Raw genomic sequence first — 21,243 nt, forward strand, 5'->3', positions numbered from 1 at the left:
CAGCGAAAGTGCAACCTTGTGCCTTACTTTAGTTTTTTTAACGGACTGCTTCTAATATGATAAATTTAGCACTTCTAGAATCCCTTTCTCCGCCCGATAGTTTGATCCTATTCGCCATACATTGAGGACCAGCATTGCATAAAGCTTTGGGTGTAATGCATGAAAACGTTCAATTGGATCCTAGCTTCGACTGAGACAGTTGAGAGTACAGAATGAAGGGGAAATGCATATAGTGCTGGGTGCGTGTTACAGTCTTGCTGCTGCATTTTTCACTTTCATTGGGGCAAGGCTGGCTTTCAGTAGACCTAGGAGTATAGCATTTCCAAAGTCCAATTTTAAGAGCACTAGCGATTGAGCCGCCATTTTGAGGTCTCCAATCACTGTAAAGGGTTTTGTTTTTCTTAGAAGGGGGGGGGGGGGGAGATGTGCGTTCGTGCTGGTGATTGCAGCTTGTATGCAGGCTTGCATGTTTAGCTTGGAGTCTAGTATGATGCCAAGTGATGTTACAGACAGAGGTTAGTATGCAATTTAGCGATTTTCAAATATACGACCCTGATTGCGATTGTTGGTGTCTAATGGGTGGGGAGAAAAGAATGAATCTGTTTATCGGATTTAGTTTTAGCTGGTTGAGTGCTAGCAAGCCTGTGTTTTTACTAGGGTGTCATCCAGTCTCCATATGTCCGAGAGGAGAGTTTGATGTAGAGTATCACATCACCAGGGTACATGTGGCACAAGATTTGATTGTATAAGCGTTTCCATGTATAGATTGAAGAGCATTGGTGATATCGTAGATCCTTGCAAAATACTCCTGTTGATTTCCGACTCCGATAGGGTGCTGTCGATAAGTTATCGGTTCTGGCAAGTAGGAGGTGAACCAGTTTAGTGTTGCCCCTGATAAGCCCATTCTTGATTCAAGAGTTTCTCTGAGGTGTTTGTGGCTGGCCATGTTGAATGCTGCCATTATAGCTAGAAGCATTAGCAGCTAGGATTTGTTTTGGTCTAGTGAAATTTGTAGATCCAGAATGTTTAGAATGGCGACATCAATATTGTGTCCAAGCCTAAAACCTGACTGGTGTTCGTCAACATTCTTGATGTGTTCACATAGTTGCTCATGGGAGCATTTTTTCAACCAATTTACCCAGGAAAGGCAGATTGAATATAGGTCAAAAATTGTCACTGGTCGGTGCCAGTTTTTTTTTTTAGTAGGGAGAAACTTGGCCCATTTTTAGGCATTCCAGGAGGGATGCTTCTTGGAAAGATGCGGTCAAATTTTTTGTCCATAGGGGAGTTAGGGATGGTTCTCTCAGTATGTCGGAGGGAATGAGATTGAAGTGTGTGGTGATTTTATTGACAATAGCTTTAAACACAGAAAGACAAGCTGTACAGATGTTTGGCAAGGTATCGGATACTGCATGCATTTTCTACATGAAATGTTCATGGTAATTCGAGAATAAACAGTAAAAGCTGGTCCACCAGACCATAAACCTGAAACCCCCACGCCCCACCCCCAAAAAAAGGCCACAAACACTCCTCTCAGACCAGCCTTTTGGGCACTGCCAGATTGCCCTAAAGGTCACTCCGACCCAAACAGGAGCAACTGCTTTGCCAGACCTATCAGTTTTATGTATAGGTCTACATAGAAATGCTTATTAGCACAAAGCTCTATGGGGAGACTGCTGAACACAGAGTGCTGAATAACGAGGCAAGTGGTAAAGGGTACATTTTGGAAAACGTTTCCAAAGTGGAAAAGGTGAATTGGGTGCCTAAGGTGTGGTAATGTGGGATGGGATCTGCACCATTTCTATAGTATTTTATTTATAAGACTCCGATAACTCACAGAGGAAATCATTCAATACCACAGTTTCACTATTGAATGAACTCACTTGTAAGTCTCTCTTCTTTCTTTCAGCTCGTTCTCTCGCCACCCTCGGAGGAGGGGGTTGTGAACTTCTGCAGAGGCCAGTGTAGCTGCTCAAAATGTTAAAAAAGTGCTGTTTAGAGAAGTCTTTCATTGAATAAATGGAAAATATCATGCGAGAACAATAAAAAGCCACATGAGATAGAATCCGATGCCAATCAAGTGCAAAGAAACTGATTCAGGTGACATCAACATGTCCCAGGTACAGAAGAAGAAGACTAACGGGTAACACATTTGAAATTATCCAAGGACCAGTTGTGGTACATTTCACTTATATTGGGTGTTCAAGCTTAGTTTGGTTACTAGCCTTCTGCCATCTTCCTTGAAAAGAAAAAGGAACAAAAATGATCTTTGAACACTGAAAACCTGTTCACCATACACCCTCATACCATCCATCCCAGAGTCTTGTCTCTACATACAACGACACATTGGTCACTGGTAATCTCCAGATTCCCATACATACAACAAAAAATCCTTCCAGTACTTCAAAGGACCTTAATATGGAATGGACAAGAGCCCTGGTCCTACTGCAACAGCAACTTTGCTAAACTGAACCTTATTGCCAAGCTACAGACCCAGGTTGTTTAGATTTTCCAATAACTCCAACAAATGTTAAGACCTCATCAAGCTCTCCCTGAATGTTCACTGGCTTCCACAGGAATTCAGGGCCAAATCTAAGTTTCTCTTCAGTCCATGAATGCATGTGGGGCAAAAGGCCAGAATTCTTGCTGAAACTGGCCCTGCACTGCTCTTCAGCCAGAAATCTCATAAATCACCCTTTTTATGTATGAAGGCCTATTAAGGAGCATAAAACATGATGGATCCATGGCAGTGCAGTACCCCAGATTGTGGAGCACCATCAACCCAGACTTGTGAATTGAACCAAACACTTATGATTCAGGTGGGGCACACTCCCTACTAGGAAATGCTTTCAACAAATATTAGATTGGATCCTAACCTATTTCCCCCTTTATAGAACCTACACTCCTATGTCCCCTGCATTTGAACTAATTCAATGACAATGTGGTGTACTGCTGTGCACACACAGATTTCGCACAGCACCTTTATAGATTTTCCTTAGCAATGTTCTGTGCTGTTAGTACATTACAGAGTTCTGAGGGAATGTTCTTGAAGAGTCAGCTGGGCTTTGGCAAGAAAAGCTATGGCGGTAAGGATATGAAATTTCACTTTGAAATTCTCCCTGCGCTGAACAATCTTCCCTTACACACAAAACCTATTGCTCTATAAAAGTCAGGGAAACTTACAAGGTGCTTCTTTGTGAGATTACTAGTATAAAGTTAATACATAGGAGATGGGGTGCAAAGGCCTATTTTATTGGTGGTTTTGGACTCTTCCCCCCCCCCCCATCCTCCGAGGATATTGTGGTGCTGGAAAGCATGTGTGGGCCAAGCTAGGACAGAGACTAGGTGAATAGTCCGATCTTCAGTTTCTTGAGAAGTCAAGAAATGAGGTGGCATTGATGTGGTGGGATAAGTCATTTCAGGCTTTGAAAGCGAGGCAGATGACCCAGGCACTAGATATGCTTTCAATTTGCAGGGGAAGCGAGAATAGAGTTTGAGTGGAGGAGTCTGCTCTCATTGTAACCAAGACCACATTAAACATGGACTGGTTTCACCAAAACAGAATATATACACATTTAGGACAAACGTTCTATGTGTTTTAGCACAGTCAATGATAGCCAGGTCTGGAGTAGTCTTCTGAAGGTTAGAAGGTTCTGGGTCTGTCGTAGGAGGATGGGGAGGGTGTTCCATGTCTTGGTGGTGAGGTGGGAGAACGATCTGCTGCCGGAGTTCGCTCTTCAGCAGCGGCGGTGAGGTCGGCAGAGCGGGGCTGGCGTTTGGGGGGTGTAGAAGGTGAAGGTTGAGGTATGCTGGTCCGGTGTTGTGTAGTGCCTTGTGTGTGGGTGAAGAGCTTGAAGGTGATGTTGACGGGGAGCCAGTGCAGGTTTCTCAGGTGGGGTGTGATGTGGCTGCTGCGAGGGATGTCGAGGATCAGGCATGCAGAGGTGTTCTGAATGCGTTGTAGTCATTTCAGGAGTGTGGCCGGAGCTCCTGCGTAGAGTGTGTTTCCTTAGTCCAGCCTGCTTGTGACGAGGGCCTGTGTGACTGTTTTTGCTTTGGTGGAGATCCACCTGTAGATCTTGGAGCGTGTTTAAGCAGGAGGATGAGACCGGGTTAACCTGTTCTGCCATGCAGAGAGTAGAGTCTAGATTGAACTCCAGGTTGCGTGCATTGTCGGTGGGTGTCTGTGCTGCTCCCAGTGTGGTGTAGTTCTGTAGCCACCAAGAGAATAAATGATTTACTAGCGACCACTTTTTTTGTAGTATTCTATAGCGACAACTCGACCCAAAGGTATTAGACTGCTTTACATGAGCACCAGTTACATTACACAAGGACTCATTAATTTTTGTTGGGCACAGGGAAACAAAGTAATTTGCCCAGAATATTGAGCAGACACCGAGACTAGAACCCGGGCCTCCCCTCAGTTTCAAGGTTGGTGGCTCCCGCCGTTATGCACACCCTTTTCCCAACTTGCATTATATTTTGCACAGCATGGTTACATTACCTGTTAAATAAAGTATGTTTCACTCCCTTCATTCTATCTACTGTGGTCTAGACGGATCTGTGCCACCTGTTTGCCATATAGCATTGATGTTCACCTTAACCAATTGAAGGGTTGAATGCTGGTCCCTCTATCCATGAGAAAGAGGTCCTAATTGGAGTGTGGCTGGATCCTAGAAAAGTGTGGTTGTTCATCCCTAATCCACATCAGGACTGTAGTCCGGGTAAGGCTGACTTTCTGGCTCCTGCTGAGATAATCACAGCTTCAGACCAACCACCTATTACACAACAACATTTGCTTTCATAGATTCTAAAGCGTACCATGTAATTACTTTCCAATATTTGATTCTATGGAACAGTTCAAATCTTAGCCAGCCGTTCAATGTTCCCAGGTGAGCCACAAGAACAGAAGACCCTTCATTCAACAACTTTAGGGTTTTCCTGCAATAGTCTGCTGGCATTTTTAACATAACAATAACAACTTCATTAAAGAATTTGGTTGACTGGTGCAGCAAATCTTAAATCCATGTGATCTGGAGATCTTCCCTGGTAAAATAATGCAAGCCAAACTTTATGAACTCTATAGTACATGTTTTTTGCATCGATGCAACTTTTCCCATCAGGGAAAGAGCTTTACATAATATTCATTAAATATGGAAAACACATTACAGACTCCAGATATAGGGCAGGGCATGATTCTTCATGGCCTTGGCTGTAGGACATGATCCAAGTTTAGGGGTGTTAGGTTAAGTTACGTTGTTTTTCTTGGTATTTAGGAAAAACAGACAAATGAATACAATATTATGGTTTTGAAATATTGTATACAACGAAAACAAAAAAAAGATAACTAATCCTTTATACTGAATGTCCAATATGTCCTGCCATGGACACTGGTTGCACCCAGATACAAACCGTCTAGTATTAGTTCTGGAATAATTGGCCCACACTGTCAATTCATGGGAATGTTAAAACAAAGATTTTAAAATCTGTACACTAGCATTCATATGCAAGTGATGGCCTAAAGGAGATATGGTAAAACATTGATGTGCTCAAATAAGCTACCACCCATTGGTGGTAAATATCACACATTTCTTACTTAAAGTGTTAGGAATTACTTCTAATTTCCCTTTTGTACACAAACTCAAAATGTACCATGAGGGGGGATTACGGCGGCAACATCCACTGGCTGGAAGGAGTTAAACATGAAAGAAAAAAAAAACGCTATAGAAAACCATTGGCTTCCTCTGAGTTACATACATAGTCAGCTACGAGGTCCAACTAAAAAGTAGAAGCCATTTTGTATTTTGATTTAACGTTGACATTTATCATTGTTACAGGTATGTAGAACAAGTGTTTAATAGTTTAGGAAAAAATATTGCAATGTGTATTAAAATGGCCTTAAAAATGTAATCAAAGTATTGCAATACTTAAAGCCAAGTTAGCCTAAAACGAAATCGTAACATGAAAAAATACTGTAGTGAGTTACTGTTGGCAGGTGGGGCAGCTTCTTTAATCTTCTGCTGCTGTAATGTGGGTGATAGAAGGGGAATGAAGCTCTACTCTGGTCACAGTTTGCTACAAAAGTAGGTTAGTAATACAAAATAAGAAGTCGCACACATGTAGTGCCTCTAATTGCTACATAGTGGAGTGAGAAGGGGAGTTACATCTTCCAGGATATCCATGATTCATTGCTTAGAATTTTCAGCTCCTCTAGAGTCTGTGCCTCTTCATTTCAAACCAAGAGGCACCTACACTATATTAAGTCCTAGTTTTGGGATTAGTCTTATTTTTATTCTCCGTAAATGCAGTGCAAGGCTGTACCCTCTTTTTAATAATCTGCCCCATATCCACTAGTGTCAAGGTATGTTACTCTTTCGGTTCTTTATGCCTGTCTTGAAGTACTAAAAGATCTGTTTTTTTTTATTCCGGTTGCATTTTATGGTTGGAGGAGGACAGTCATGTGGCAAATGTATTAGAAAAGACCTGAAATGTGTGCACCTTTCTTATGCTCGAAGGTACGAGCTACCAGTCATGTTTTTGTCTGTATGAATGTTAACTTTTGGTGCATAAATGGTAAACAAAGGATGCAGCCAAGAATTTCAGTGCTGCACTGCCTAAAGAAGTCACTGCACATTGACCATATATAAAACACGTTTGTATACCTGTGGTTCTCAATGACAACCTTTATGGGATAGTGTCCAACCAACACTGTCGTATACATAACGGGAATTTGGGGTGCTGTACACGGCCACAACAGGACTAAAAGGAGTTTTTGAATTTAGGGCACCTGCAGCTGTTCCTCGTAAGAGTGCTGTTTTAGAGGAACACACATTGGACACTATCCCATAGATATTGTGTGATTGACAACCACATGATTGTGGTATGATTAATCTACTTGGACTCATGCCACGGATTCTATAACCGGATGATATACGCAGTGGCCCCTGATTGATCTAATTTTTAAGCAGGACCTAATATTGAACCCCATGTGTTTAGACATTGATAGTATTTATTTCACACCAAGAAGATACTTGCATCCCCAGTGATTCAAATCTCTTGCCCTGATGAAGCCTTTGTAAGGTGAAACGTGTTGGCTATCTTGGAAATGCCCAATAAAGAAATATATTGCATCAATAATGAAGACCCACGAGCATCTGTTCATGTTAAATGTCTTCATCCATAACCATCTGTTGCCTCTACTTCTGGTATACAAAGGTGTATAAATGGTAAATGCATATTTTCAGCTGAGGTTCTGTAAACTCAAAATCTTGGCTCCGAGTATGTTCCAGGCCTTCACTGCCATACACGAGGGGACCATGAAGTATTAACCATATTTTTATAACAGATTTATAATAATTAGAATTATAATAAAATGTTGGAATTGTTTTCTGAAGGACATCCATGGCTTTTGTAAAATTCCCTAATTCAGTGAAAGATCGATTTCACGGTTTGTCCTTAAAAAGTGTAGTTGCATTCTGGTTTCTTGCTTTATCCTGAAAGATTTTCTCTAGGTTTGATTTTAGAACTACACGCGGTTAGTTTTTATTGGATGTCTAGGATTAATTGGAAGTCTTCTGTGGCAAATAGGAGTACTAAACATTAAGCACATTAAAGAAAAAAATTTACAGCCTGGTAGAAGTTGTCTTACAACAGGCTTTCTTTTTACAGACTGATTGTGTCTTCTAGGTTAATATTAAAAAGAATAGAGCCCAGACAGCAAATCTATACCACATGTATTAAAGCACCACATCTCAGGTTATTTACTTTAACACTGTAAAATTCATAGATTGCCTTGTATAATGAACACCCAATGCTACTTTAACGAGTTTAAGTAGCAAGGCCAAAATGCCCAGTTGAGATAGAGCTTTATGAGACTTGTGAAAGCAAGCCAGCACGCCCCCATTTGCGGCTTATTAGTGTATGGAATGTGTAGATATGATCTGCTATAAATTTTGCAGAACAGTGCATTCAGGCTGCAAAACACAATTGTTCCTACAAAAAGGTGGGCGAAGGTTACACTAAGTCAGTAAAGTTTGGAATATTTGAGAGCCTTATGTTGAATTTGGCACTCCAATTTTTTGTTTTGTGACCAAATTGCCCCAAGGCTTCGCTATACCCACAGTGTGGAGCGGGGACGGTGATTGAGGGGTCTGATGTCAGGAGGCCTTGGGTGATAGCAGCAGATCGTCAAATGAGCAGGATCCAGGAAAATATGCTGCCACAAAGGGCTGTTGAACAGGTCACCATTAAATCAAATCCTTGGTAACATTAAACTTTAAAGTTTTATTAAACAAATCATTTGAGAGTTGAACCTTGCAAAGCTTGGAGGTTGTGCCTTGTACCGCCTGGCCTGTTGCCAGAGCCTTGCACTGGGTTGAACTTTGGGACAGTTTAAACTAATTAGTCACAACTTATGAAAATTGATTCTTTGGGAGCCAATGATATTCAAAACGTGGTACTATGAAATTACCTTTTAAAACCAAGATGGGCATCAATTCAATGTAAAGGTAGGAGCCTCTGAACCCCTTTTTCAAATCCCTTGATCACAAATTATCTGCAGTTCCATAAAGCAGCAGCAGCATCACTTCAAGCTAATTTGTTGCTATGGTTTAGTCATAATTTTGCTAAAGTAATTGAATTAGAACTATGCATCTGCCTCAAACTGGCATAGCCAGCCAGTGCGATGTCTCTAGAGGAGTCGTGACTCAATGAGATGCATCCTAATAGAAGGAGGGTCTTCTTTGCCTTTAGGTTGGGGTGCATATAACCCTTTAATAGGATGGTATTAAATGTTCATCCTCATGCTGTATCAACAAAAGCTCGACTCATGAGACGGACATCCAATTTGGTCTTCTTACATCTCAATTATCAGGAAATACACATGCAGTGCCTAATGATTTGCAAAAAAGTGAACCAAAGAAGGCTCCCCTACTCCTCAGATAAACAGTGAAGAAAACTGATTTGCTTCAGCTGAAATCTTAGAGAGAACTCTGGTTGCATGAAATAGTGCAAGCTTGGGTAACAGAGGCCATTGCATTGGTTTGTTGTAAATGCATTAAAAGTAATTAAAACTGGATTGCTTTAACTACATCCACTTTAATGTTTTCCATGACTTTAAGGGTATCTTTTTAGACTCGATACTACTTGTGTGATTTTTCTCAAGTGTTTCAATTCTTGTGCCTATATAATGTAGCTACATAAATTTATGTTGGGATAGCTTTGCCAACATAGATTAGCAAACAAGATAAACTAGAAATTCCAAAAATCAAGTTTAGCAAGACATCGGGTGTGTGAATTAGGTGCGATGTTATAATTTAAGTAGTGCTCTACCTGTCCCTTCAGGAAGCTCCACGGTGAGGTATCCCTCGATCCAGCGGTAGCAGGGGAAGTGGTAGATCTTTCCCGTAGGAGATTCCACAGTAACTTGACTGCAGAACCAGTTGTTCTCGGAGAAGAATAAAAAGGGCTCCTTGTGAAGGCGGATCAGCTCAATTTTCCCCAAGTCCTGTTTTTCATTAATGTGGTACAAGTCAGTCTAAAAATAAAATTTAAAAAAACACAGAAGTATTTTACTATACAATGTTTCATTTAGATGTTCGGGCCACTAGGACATTTAAATATCATCAAGAATCACATTGCTCAATTTCCCATATTTTTCTAAATCTTCCCTAACATTTGGAAAACTCTCACTACTACAAGTTAATCAGATCCAAAACAAGTGTTTAGATTGCCCAACCATGGAAGGAATTCTACTTACATCTCAGAACTTGATTACCAAGACATTGTTTTTGCAGTCTCAGTTGCTAATTTGAATTGAAATTCCATTTGCCCCTGCAGTCCTAAGGGGTCCAGTGTCCAAACAATTGATGCAATAGTAACTAGAAAAAGCCTGTTCAAGAACTGGATACCGGGTTATTCAGAGAGAAAATAAAGTCTTATGAAGTGTGGGTAGTTAACATAACTGCTAAAATGGAGTTTGTTCGATTTTGTAGACAAGTTGGTTATTTTCCAAACGCTTTCTAAAAATATTAATGACACTGGCCAGTTCGGAGCAGACCATTTAACATTCAAGAGCAATACTGTGAAGGATTTTAATTCACAGATGACCACTGGCAAGACTTGTCACATCAGAATAAAAAGCACAGTTACTGGTAAGAGGAGCAAAGAGCAAAAGAGCAATACCCTTTCAGAAAGACTATTTAAGTAAGCTCCAGATCAAGGAAAATCTATGGCAATGCCTCCACTGGTTGGTTAGCTAAATTTGCATAACCCTTACTTGAGAGGGCGCAAGACTGTCAAACAAGTCACAAGGGCCCTTCCATAGGACCTTGTTTTTAGACATTTTCCAGGTTTATGCTGAAGACTTTCAAAAACATTGGTGCATTCAAAGAAAAAGAAAAAACACTAACCATACAGGCATGTGTGGAAAAAATGCCATACACAAAATCAGTTCTTGCTGTAATGTCTAGTATTGTATACAAAAAAAATACAAACTCCTACTTTGTACTTACTGGCTCTTAACACTTGTGTGGATCATTTACTGAGTTCTACTAGATGTTCAAAAATTATCTAAATGTATGAGTTTAAAGACTGCAATTTTAAAGAGTGATAACTGAAGAAAGCCCATCACTGTAAAACGGTGTGTATTTGGAATCAAATCATTGCCATGTGTACAATCGAGGACATTTGCATGACCCAGCCTGACATTTAGGAAACAAGCTAGAAATGAATACAGCCAAAAAAAGAGCCTAAACATGGCCAGAGGTTTAGAACCACTGCCCAAATAGCAGGGGTTTGTGGGCGTACTACACATTAAACAAACCTTTTAAAAAAAAATTTATTCCGTCCCACTGCAAAATATTTTTTTTTTTATAAAAGACTGGAGATTTACCCCACTGTTAAACAAAAAAGGCTTGAAGAAGTTTGCCTACCATAAAAATGTATAAATTTAAAAGGTGAATATTGGTAAATTGGCAAACGGCTTTGTAGAACAATAAATGTATATTATAGGGAAGAAAATGTCCCCCCAATGTCCCCCACACTTTGGTCACATCGAAAATCTAAAATCGGAGGGACAGTCTAGAACACAGCTACACTGAAGCATTTAAGATGCAGAGATCGGTTACACAAACAGGAAGGTTTTAACAAATGCAGAAGGTACAAGGCCTGGAAACAGAGCAACAACCATAAAATGTACCATACCTATGGGCAAGACACGCCGTTCATCACATGTGGAAGCGATTGGGTTTAGATTCTATAGTGTCCATGCAGTTACATATATGTCGACAATACGATCTGACCTGTGAAAAAGAATTTTCAAGCATCACAGAGCTAAAAAAGAATCTAGATGTGATCTACCCGGTGGCCAGGCACTGTCCCAGAGTACATAATCAGAATGCTAATTTGTTGTCATTATTTGGAACGGACAGGATCGTGAAAAGTGCACAAGGAGGAGACCGAAAGAAGAGGCTCAGGCTTTTGGAATCAGAATATATTAATCTGGTTTAAGAGCAAGTTTTCTGTTTTTTTTTTTTTAGAACTGGCAGGACCCGGCCCACTGAAAGCCCTGGCTGTTCCCCAAGAAGTACGTGTTCAGGTCAGAAAAACTACTCAGATCACACCTTTTGTGAAATTGGTTGTACGACATTAGCACGCATGCCTTTACCACGCAGGTAAGCATTATTTAGGGTAAGTGTTTCACTATACATACATATATATTTCCAAACAATTGATTCGGATCGCGGCGCACACAACAGCGTGTGCAAACACAGGGCCGAATCAAAGCCCAATTTAACTTTGAAGAACAAAAAAGCGCTGCACTCAAAATTTCCAATTGTTCCAGATTTATTCTCGCAGAAAGTTTCGACCAGACTTGTGAATACTTTTACTCTTACGAGATACATTTGATAATATCAGCATTGATGAAGTTGTGGGCAAGACCCCCGATTGACTAAGCAGGTTTTGGCAGTAAAGCAATAAAGATCAGGAACGCGACACCACTGAACTGTGGAATTATGAATTGGAGTTTGTGCTCTACTTAATTGTGTGCTTAAGGACTTTGTTGTCAGGGTATACACCATTGCATATATTAAGGGTGTGGGGTGAACAACTTTCCTTTGAGCAGCGCTTTGGAAAATTGTATAAAAGCTAACAGTGTGTGATACACAAGTGTGCACCAGAGTTTTCCCACCAACCTTCATTTCATCCCACCCTATACACCTACCGATCCCTAAAATACATTTACCACCCTACACCCTTACCCCAACCCTAAAAAAAAACTAAAAAAAAAAAAACTATACCCCTACCCCTCCCTACAGCCTTAGCCAATACTACATAAAACCCCTATGATGCCGTAACTCAAAAGCTTAAATGTGTATGCATTTATCTCATTCACTGGAAAAAATAATTAAAAGGTTACAGGGACGTTATAGTGAGGCTCAAATTTCACTCCTACAAAACCATTGAAATTCAGCAGTTCTTGTTTTCTGAGCCAACTTTAACTTACGCACCTGCAATGCACTGCTATGACCTCACTCACGACATGGTTAGCAACATCATCCAGTAACTAAGTATTTTGTAAGAGTTTGATTGTTAAACATATATACGGAGGTAAAACAAAAATTAAGTTCATATACTAGGGACCATATTATGAAAGTGCCCTGGGGTCACACTGGGTGTTTGTGCATGCTTTACGTGCCCCAGGGCACTTTGGTATTATAGACTGGGCCACAGACTCTTGTATGGCCGCTTTAATAAAACGGATAGCGCCATCTTCAGAGGGCGTTCACTCATTTGCATATGGCGTGCCCCATGCAAATGAGGGAATATTTGCCCCTGCCTCTGCACCGGTGTCAGTCTGTAATACAGCGTGGGTGCAAATATGCTCTCAGGGGGGCGCATGGACAGTGCACCCCCTGATTGCAGCCCCTGGTAGGATGAATGGGGTGGTCCATTGGACCCCCACCCCCCCTTTAGGAAGTGTAGGTAGGTTGCTGCCTGCGCTGTGAATACAGAGCAGCTTTAAAGCAGCGGCTTCATGTTTCACATGAAAGGGAGAGTTTACGGCTGCCCTAGGGGCATTGAATTCACCATAATGTGGACATTTTCATGGATTGAGCTGGGCGCACCTTTTGAATGGAGCTCCCAGCGAAATGCATTATGCATCTATATTATGGTCCTAGGTGTACTACTAGTGAGTGATACTACTTCTAACATATTATAAGAGGCTGTGTGACTATGTATCTATGTGAGACAGGGTGTCTTAGTGACTGTATGGGTATATAAGTGGGTGTGAGTGGTGGTAGGAGCAGCTGTAAGTGAATAAGTGGTGTGTGGGCGAGTGCGTTAGTGGCTGTATGGGCGAATCAGTGGCTGTATTGGTGAGGGAACGAGTGTGACTGGCTCAGGTGCAGTGGTAAGGGTTGGTGTTTAATTACCTGTATGGGTGAATGTTTTGTTAAGTGAGTTGGTGTGCGAGTGACTGTGTTGGAGTTTCTCTGTAAATGGCTGTATGGATTAGTGAGTGGATGTAGAAGTGCTTGTATGGATATGTGAATGGGTATGTAAGTGGCTGAGTGGTTGTGCTAGTGCTTGTATGGTTGAGTGAGTTACTGTGGTAAGAGATTTTATGGGTTCGTGAATGGTTGTGTGAGTGACTATGGTTGAGTGAGTGGTTGTGTGCGTATCAGTATGGGTATGCAAGTCATTGTGTGGGTGTATGAGAGGTTGTATAGGGTCAGAAGTGGGTTTGGGAGTGGTTCTGTGGATGAGGTTATCAGTAATGTCATTGACCAGGTCATGAGTGATGTCATATACAAGGCCTGTGCAGTGCATTGTAGGGAGTAAGTTATAGTTAGCTCAGTAAACTAACTGCTGAATTTCTATGATTTTGTAGGATTGAAACCCGAGCGTAGCTAGAACATCCCTTTAACATTGGTTTCAGTGAATTTGTAAGTTTTTTTTAAATGCATTTCCCCCAACTGCAACCTTTGGGAGTGTGTGAGTAAGGACATGAGTGTCTGTGTGGGTGTGTAAGTCAGTGAGGTTGTGTTTCAATAGGTCTGTGAGTAGGCGTGGTGTGGCTGTGTGGGTCTGTGATTGGTTGTCAGTGCCTATGTATTTCTGTGAGTGGTTGAGTGAGTGCTTCTGTGAGTGGTTGGTTGAGTGAGTGCTGCTGAGAGTCTGTAGGTGGGTGTGTGCGAGTGGCTGTAGTGATCTGGGAGTGCATGCATTTAAGATGTAGAATGGAGTTTTGGCATTTGCATACTGGAGGCATTTAAAAAGGAAGAACCATGGAGATGAGTGGTTTCTTTATTGACATAGCCTGCTGATGAGCAGTCAAACAACTTCCTATTGTGCTCCAATAGTTAAACAATTGTTTCACTTCTATTGAGGATTTCAGATAATTTTTCAAAGTAGAATATTGGTGGAAACATATTTGCTTTGCATCCGCCAAGTCCAAGATGTTAGGATAATTTCCATTTTACTGGATTAGCAGCCAAGTTTATACTTGCAAGTACTTCCCGTTGAAGTTTTACTGATCTGAAACGAGCATCAGGGCTATAACGGAACCTCATTTATTTCAAGATAGGTCTACAGTTTCTTATTTATACCAGCACGGTCTAATGTGCGCGTAATTTTCTTTCTTGTAACAAATGTCACAGCCCTCTTGTAATACAGGATATACATCAGTCAATTATCTCTCTGAATGGGAGAAGAAATAGTCAATAGGATGTAAAATTCTTCTTGTAATACTCGCTTATACATGACCTTATTAGAGGTCTTATTGGTGCACGAGCAAATATGCTGGTCAATTGTGCAATATCAAAAATTGTGTCCATCTTGTAATGAGCAATATTACAGAAGATCCAACTATGATCATTAATTCTCAAAAGTGGCGAGAAGGACCTTCAAGATGTTTGTAATGGCCAGAATACTATAATTTGATGGGTTTTTTTACAACACTCAACACTACTTCTTAGTGTTGACTATACTTCATGATTTTCACACATGTGAAAATAAGTAGTTTAAAAGGGTGAGAAAGAGACGGAAAGATAAGGCGAAATACGGTCGTAACAGTTGATTTACTACATCATACATATTGACGGACATACTTCATCAATATCGTATCTTTTGAGTGAATGGGTTGAATAAAGGACACATGATTTCGTAACTCATAGGGTATATGCTTGTAAACAGTAGACAAGATCCCATCAAAACCAACACATAGTACACGGTATTAAGAGCATATTGCACAATCGTTTTACTTAACTACCATAATCCTATAATTTGATTTTTTTACAACATGAAACATTACTTCTTAGTGGTGACTATACCTCATGATTTTTCCACAAGTGAAAAGAAGGTTTAAAAGGGTGAGAAAGAGGAGACAGAAATATAAGGAAAACTTCTGTTTTGTCGTAGATGTTTTAAATGGAACAGTACATTCAGAACATTTGCATAGCAATTGATACCTGAACTGTTTTCCAACTGGTAGCTTACAATCTCACTATCATTTTCCAGTTCTTTTTAACACCCTTGGGATTGTCCTTGTGTCCTTTCTTTTCTAAACAATTTGTAGACTATTTTATAAGCTTCCTCTGCAGAGACTATTTTATAAGCTTCCTCTGCGGAAACTATCAGTTTCTCATAAACAGGGTACTATCATAAATGAGGTATACAGACTTCTTAACCAATTGTACTCTCACACAGCTTGCATCAGCACTAAATGTCCTTTCAAAGTCAATCTAAAGCAACCAATTCAATGTCCTAATTCGCGACAATGCTACATATGACATTCTACATAGGACATCCCTTCTTTAAATACAGTAATTCCAATATTAACAAAAAGTGCATATGCACTGAAACCTTGCGATTTATGGATAGTCATAGCACATGTTCGGGAGTGTGAACTGCTGGTGCTGCACATACAAGTCTTTCACTAACAAAAACACAACACATCGGCCAATCTCAAATTTTACAGCCAAGTATTTAACCTAAACTCTATTTGAGTAATTAATTAAATCAATACCTTCATCAATTCCACCATTTCCTAACTCTTCCTTAACATTTAAATTACAATGCAAAATTTGACAGTTTTTGCTCACCCGTAAATGCTTTTCTAATCCTACAGTTTGATACAAACTTCTCCAAAGGGTCTTATTTTGATACTACTTTATCGGCGTAGTATTAAGACTCGGATGTTCCATTTATCAACAGCTATAATTTCCAATAGATCTTCTTTCTCCTGTTATAGTAACAGTCCATTCAAGTTGGAGCATTTTTGGAGTTCTGGCATTAAACAACTTGTAGATTTGTTGTTCAATGAAATTTTACATTAGTTATGCTTCAATACGAAATAGTATTTTGATAAAGGGACTTTCCAAATCATGTTTTCCTCCTTTGTCAGAACCCCGACTCGGTCCTTCAGTATATCTATATATTGTGATAAAGTGCCTTGACATGGTTAGCGCACACTTTTTTCCTGGTTTTGATTGTACTGCACAGGGTCCCTGCCAGCCAGGTCCCCTGCACCAGTGCTTCTTTAAAAACATACCCACAATTTGTATCCCTCCCCCTGTAAGCACCTAGTAAATGAAATCCTAGGATCACCTGGGACCTCACTACGGTCATGCCACTGCCCTTGCAGATGCCATGCCCCTGTGAGGTGAGAAAATGACAAAGTCGACATGGCTCCCTGGCTGGGTGCTATGCCAGTCATAAATGCCTGTAGGTATAGGCAAAACACCCCTCTAGCAGGCCTCACAGCCCTAAGGCAGGGTGCACTGAACCCCAGGTGAAGCCATGAAAAATACAGAGGCTGGAAACTCGACAACTCTAGTTCCCCGGCATAATGATAGCTTCACTGAAACTATGAGTGTTTGGTACCAAATAGGTTGTTGTAATAAGTCCACACTTATGCCTTTATGAGATTTATTAAACATGTTCTCAGAGGGCACCTTAGGAAAGCCTACCAACTGTAGTGTGGTCCTGGACTGGTTTCAGGCTGCCAGCCACACAGACAGGTTTCTGGACCCCTGGGTAGAGAACCTCTGCTCTCTTGGACTAGAAATGATGCACATCCATGGCAGAGGTGTCACACCTCTTCCACCAAAGAGGGGCCAGTCCTCTAAGGGGATGCTGCAATGGCCTGCCACAGTTGTAATGTGACCACCCAGCCTAGGCTGCTAGCAGCAGGTGGCAGCCCACAGTTTACATACCCACTTTTGGCAGGAAATCATAGAAAAGGAGGCAAGCCTACCTCTCATCTCCACCCCTAGGTGGAGTCAAGATGAAACATCTTTCAGTACCCACCATCTTGAAGATGGGGAGACTCCTCCAATCAGGGCTAGGTCTATGCCCCTCCCACGGTAGAGTGGCATTACTGAGGGTGTAGTCACCCCAGGAGTCATAGTTCCATCTGCTACTCCCCTACAAAGCCCCTAAATCTAGTTATTTAGGTGGCTCACCAGACCTGGAAATTACATATGCTATGACCCAAGAGAGAAGACACCCCTATAGAGAAGCCTGAAGAAGACAACTGCCTTGGCCCCAGCTCTACCAGCCCGTCTCCATCTTTGAAAATCCTGTAACCAGTCTTGCAGTCAGTGACTTTTGAAAACCCTGGGAGGACTGCTGCCTTCAAAAAGAGACTCCAATCTCCCTTGGGCAGTGCACCTGAACCCAAAGAAATAAGCTCTAAGGACTCCAGATCCAGGCTGAGCCATGTCTCCTGCCTACTCCGCACCAAACGTCCAAATCAGAGTGGCTCACCTGCCCAGTGATCACGCACTCTAATTCCATGTTAGCTGACCTCTCCTGGCCTTCACAACAGAGTCTGCAGTGTGCATCCAGAGGCTCCCACTGGATGCATCCAGCTCAGGCAAGACTCAGATGTTGAAAGGCACCCCTGCACGCAAAGCCCCTGGGCCTTGGTGAGCTGAACAGATGGTACCCATACTACGACCCACATCGCTACTTAACTTTACTGTCAATGGTCTCCCTACTGCAACCTCCATATCAACGATTGCAGTCTGTCGAAAACAGAATCCTCATTGTCCCTGTGCCACTGGTGGTGTACTGTTTTGTGCCCCCACCCATGCGGGTCCTAACTCCTAAAGCATGGACCTGTAACCAAACTACTTTCCTACAAGTAGTGTGGCTCCAAGCAATCCCAGTCTATTACACTGTAGAGGTGAAGCACGGGTCTCCTGATTTTATAGTCCTCATGGACAAAGAAAGGACGTTTTGTCAATACCAGATGAAGAACTTACTGGTGACCTATGCACTGAATGAACAAAAATACACTATCTGCACAGTAATCTTTAATTCTGCTAAATATTTACTTAGAGATCTTTAAACCATTGAGAAGCACAACAGGTTTATTAAATTACACATTGGCTGATTTCTTCCCTTCGAGTGGTTTATTACAATTTGCATTAGGCAAGTAATTTCTTAATTAACCAGATAGCATTTCCTGTGCATTTATTTCTTTGTTGCATTAGTTTAAGGGCAACCCTAGCTTGATATTCTAACTATTGTTCTCTTGTACAATTTCACTTGAGATACATTGGAGAAGGGTGTCCATAGTGCTCTATGAGCAGTGCCTTCCTTCGAAAGGAGACTGATGACGTGTCTGCTATACAGAGTCATTCGATTGGACAATTAAGTGCCCAGCTTGGCTACAAAGCTACAGGAGTGCCTACTCACAGTCCAGCAATTGATGGGGCATCATTTCTTAGAGTTTAAAAGGTGGTCTGAGGGAACCTCCAGTGGAGCTGCCTCTGACCAGCGTCAATGGGTAAGCCACCATCACATGCTATTATGGTGGAGCCTAGGGGTGTGAACATTGACAAAAATGTATCATTTCATTGCCAGGTTACTTCGCTTGTCAAAGCTGGTTTAAACCTTCTGAAAGACCCAAGGAACCATTTTGTTTTCTCGCTAGATAAGACCTGCCAGCCATAGTCTCTCCTACTTCTATCAAGACGAGACTAGATTTAATACACTACATCTCGATCTACGGTTAGCCCAGATGCCAGGCTGCACCATCCCCAAGAGTTTGCAGTAGACTAGTAGACTGTAATATGAAGAAACCAGGCCACATCTCGACTGCAAGGAGGACGCAGTGGTTTCCTTTGCATCAAATAATCAGCCTCAAGGTCTAGGAACTAAGTCACAAAAACTGTTCCAGGGAAGACACTCTGGGTGCCAGTTTTCATCTGAGGCACTACTGTTCTCAAAGGACTCCGAGACCAGAAGGTCAACTGCTACACATGCTATTTATGTATTCTTTGTTTTAACTTTGCTGAAGTTGGTGTGTGTTTTTCTATAGTCAGGATATTTGCAGCGCTCCGTAGCTGACGGTCACCACCCATGTTTATCTGTGCACAGGAGTAACGTGGGCCCGCTAGAGAGAGAGGAAAAGGCAGAACTGGTGGTGGGTGAGACAGGCAGTGATGGACTCGTGCCACCATTGGCAGGTGGGGGGGCATCGCTCACTTGGGTGTATTTCAAATCAATAGAATTTGAACCAGAGAAAGAGAGACCCATGACAAGGTGAGGAAAGCGCGACAAAGGGACAGGCAGTGGCAAAAAGCCACATGCAAGAGGGTAATAAAGAGGAGGGGAGGGTGGTAGATGAAGGACCCGAAGAAGATTCTAGACAGAGATTGCATTCGGTACTGGGCAGCATCGAAGGTGGGCTCCTAAGAAAAACGTTTGCTCCATGCACTTTAAAATAACAAATACAATTGAGCAATTAATTCAGCAGGAACTGATGAGACAAGCAAGTCACAAGGAGTGACCAATCAGTCCATGGAAGAGCCAGCGACCTACAAGCGTGTATTGGCGCCTGCTGCAAACATTCCAAATAAGCCCAATCCCTCTTTTTCAGGTAGAAATCCATAACTTTGATGCAGAGGGGCCTCTCGAAGGTCTGGGCCCCGGGGTGCTGCTGAACCCGTTACTCCATTTATGGATGGTCCCCGAGAATGGCAAAGCCATTGAATGAGAAAGGAGAGACACGAGGCTGCTGATGCGAGAGAGGCAGATGGACATCTGGAATTCTGAACACAAAAGCATCATATCCAAGAGCCACCGCCACGCAGTTCTCGCGCCACCTGCTGTGGTGCACAGTGGCTACATTTAGGCCCGCTCTGCACGGGCGGCTGCAACGAAATACATTCTCTTTAAATCTCCAACATACCTTACAACCAACCCCCTCGCCTCACCCCCGCACTCACGCCCAAGCAGCTACTCACCGCTCCGGGAAGAAAGTCCCTGCCGAAGTTGTCCAGTTTGCTCTTGGCCCCCACCTCCTGCAGGCCCACCAGGGTGATGGAGATGTTGTCGAAGGTCCCGGCTAAGAGGAAAGAGCCCGTCTCCACCATCACCTTGTAAAGAGCCATGTCTGTGCGCGCGCCTTCAACAACACCGTCCTGCCTCAGATATTACCCCGCTCTGACCTTCCCTCCAGTTCAGCTGTGGTGAGTGATTCCAGCGCCCTGCCTTCTCTTCTCGCAGGGGGCGGGGCCATCATCATCCTCAGGCCTTGTCCATCAGTTCTAATGAGCGCAACAGGTGCTGCCACACCTGAGACGGAGGCTTCATTCCCAATCGCTGTTAGCGGCCAACCGAAGGGGGCTCCTTGCTTGCGTGGTGGCCGATGGATACTTTGCTATGCCACGAGCCCTTGCTGATCGACCATTTATTTCTGGAGTTCTTCCATTCTTTCAAAAAATATGTTGAGGTAACTTATGTGCCTGACACAAAAATGCTTCGTCCTGCAACAAAACAGAGGCCTTTCACATTGATCCGGTTATGCCCCCTTTTTGCTATGAACAGAACATTGCATTCTGGGACGGGAAGTTTTCTTTTTACCATTCAGTTCGATAAAAAAAAATCCTGGCGTGCAAAATATTTCTAGTTATAGAATAATGATTCCCAAATTACTCCAGTCTCGAGGTTTACCTTTACAATATGTTCTTCGTGTGTGTTAGTTGAATTGTATCAACCTAGGCTGTCCAGGACTATAACTCCCAGAATGCACCTGGCTGTTTGTCGAAAACCTTGTCTGGCGTGCCTCGTCTTTGGTGATATGGACTCAAACCGTAACTTTACTAAAACCAGAACTAGACGAAGAGCTGATGGTGTCACCCATGACAAAGACTCAAGTAGGAGCGGGGCTATGAGGTCACAGAGGGGCCAGCTCAGGATATGCAAATGTTACATGGAATAACTATC

General features: G+C 42.2%; 1 protein-coding gene across 2 annotated transcripts in view; it reads right to left on the minus strand.

Annotated features, from left to right (window-relative positions):
• Positions 1-20,528, minus strand: part of LOC144799564 (hydroperoxide isomerase ALOXE3-like) — a 422,558-nt gene extending 402,030 nt beyond the window's left edge. The window contains exons 1-3 of one of the 2 annotated variants that reach the window (XM_078670935.1): positions 20,262-20,496; positions 9,331-9,535; positions 1,884-1,968 (exon numbers count right to left, since the gene is read on the minus strand). In XM_078670935.1, the coding sequence (XP_078527061.1) occupies positions 1,884-1,968; positions 9,331-9,535; positions 20,262-20,408 (437 nt within the window). In that variant the 5' untranslated portion in view covers positions 20,409-20,496. Of the gene's footprint in view, positions 1-1,883; positions 1,969-9,330; positions 9,536-20,261 lie in introns of both variants that reach the window. The other variant, XM_078670933.1, reaches the window with a different exon arrangement.
• Positions 20,529-21,243: the final 715 nt, after the last annotated feature.

The sequence above is a fragment of the Lissotriton helveticus genome, chromosome 12, assembly GCF_964261635.1.
Source record: "Lissotriton helveticus chromosome 12, aLisHel1.1, whole genome shotgun sequence".
NCBI lineage: Eukaryota > Metazoa > Chordata > Amphibia > Caudata > Salamandridae > Lissotriton > Lissotriton helveticus.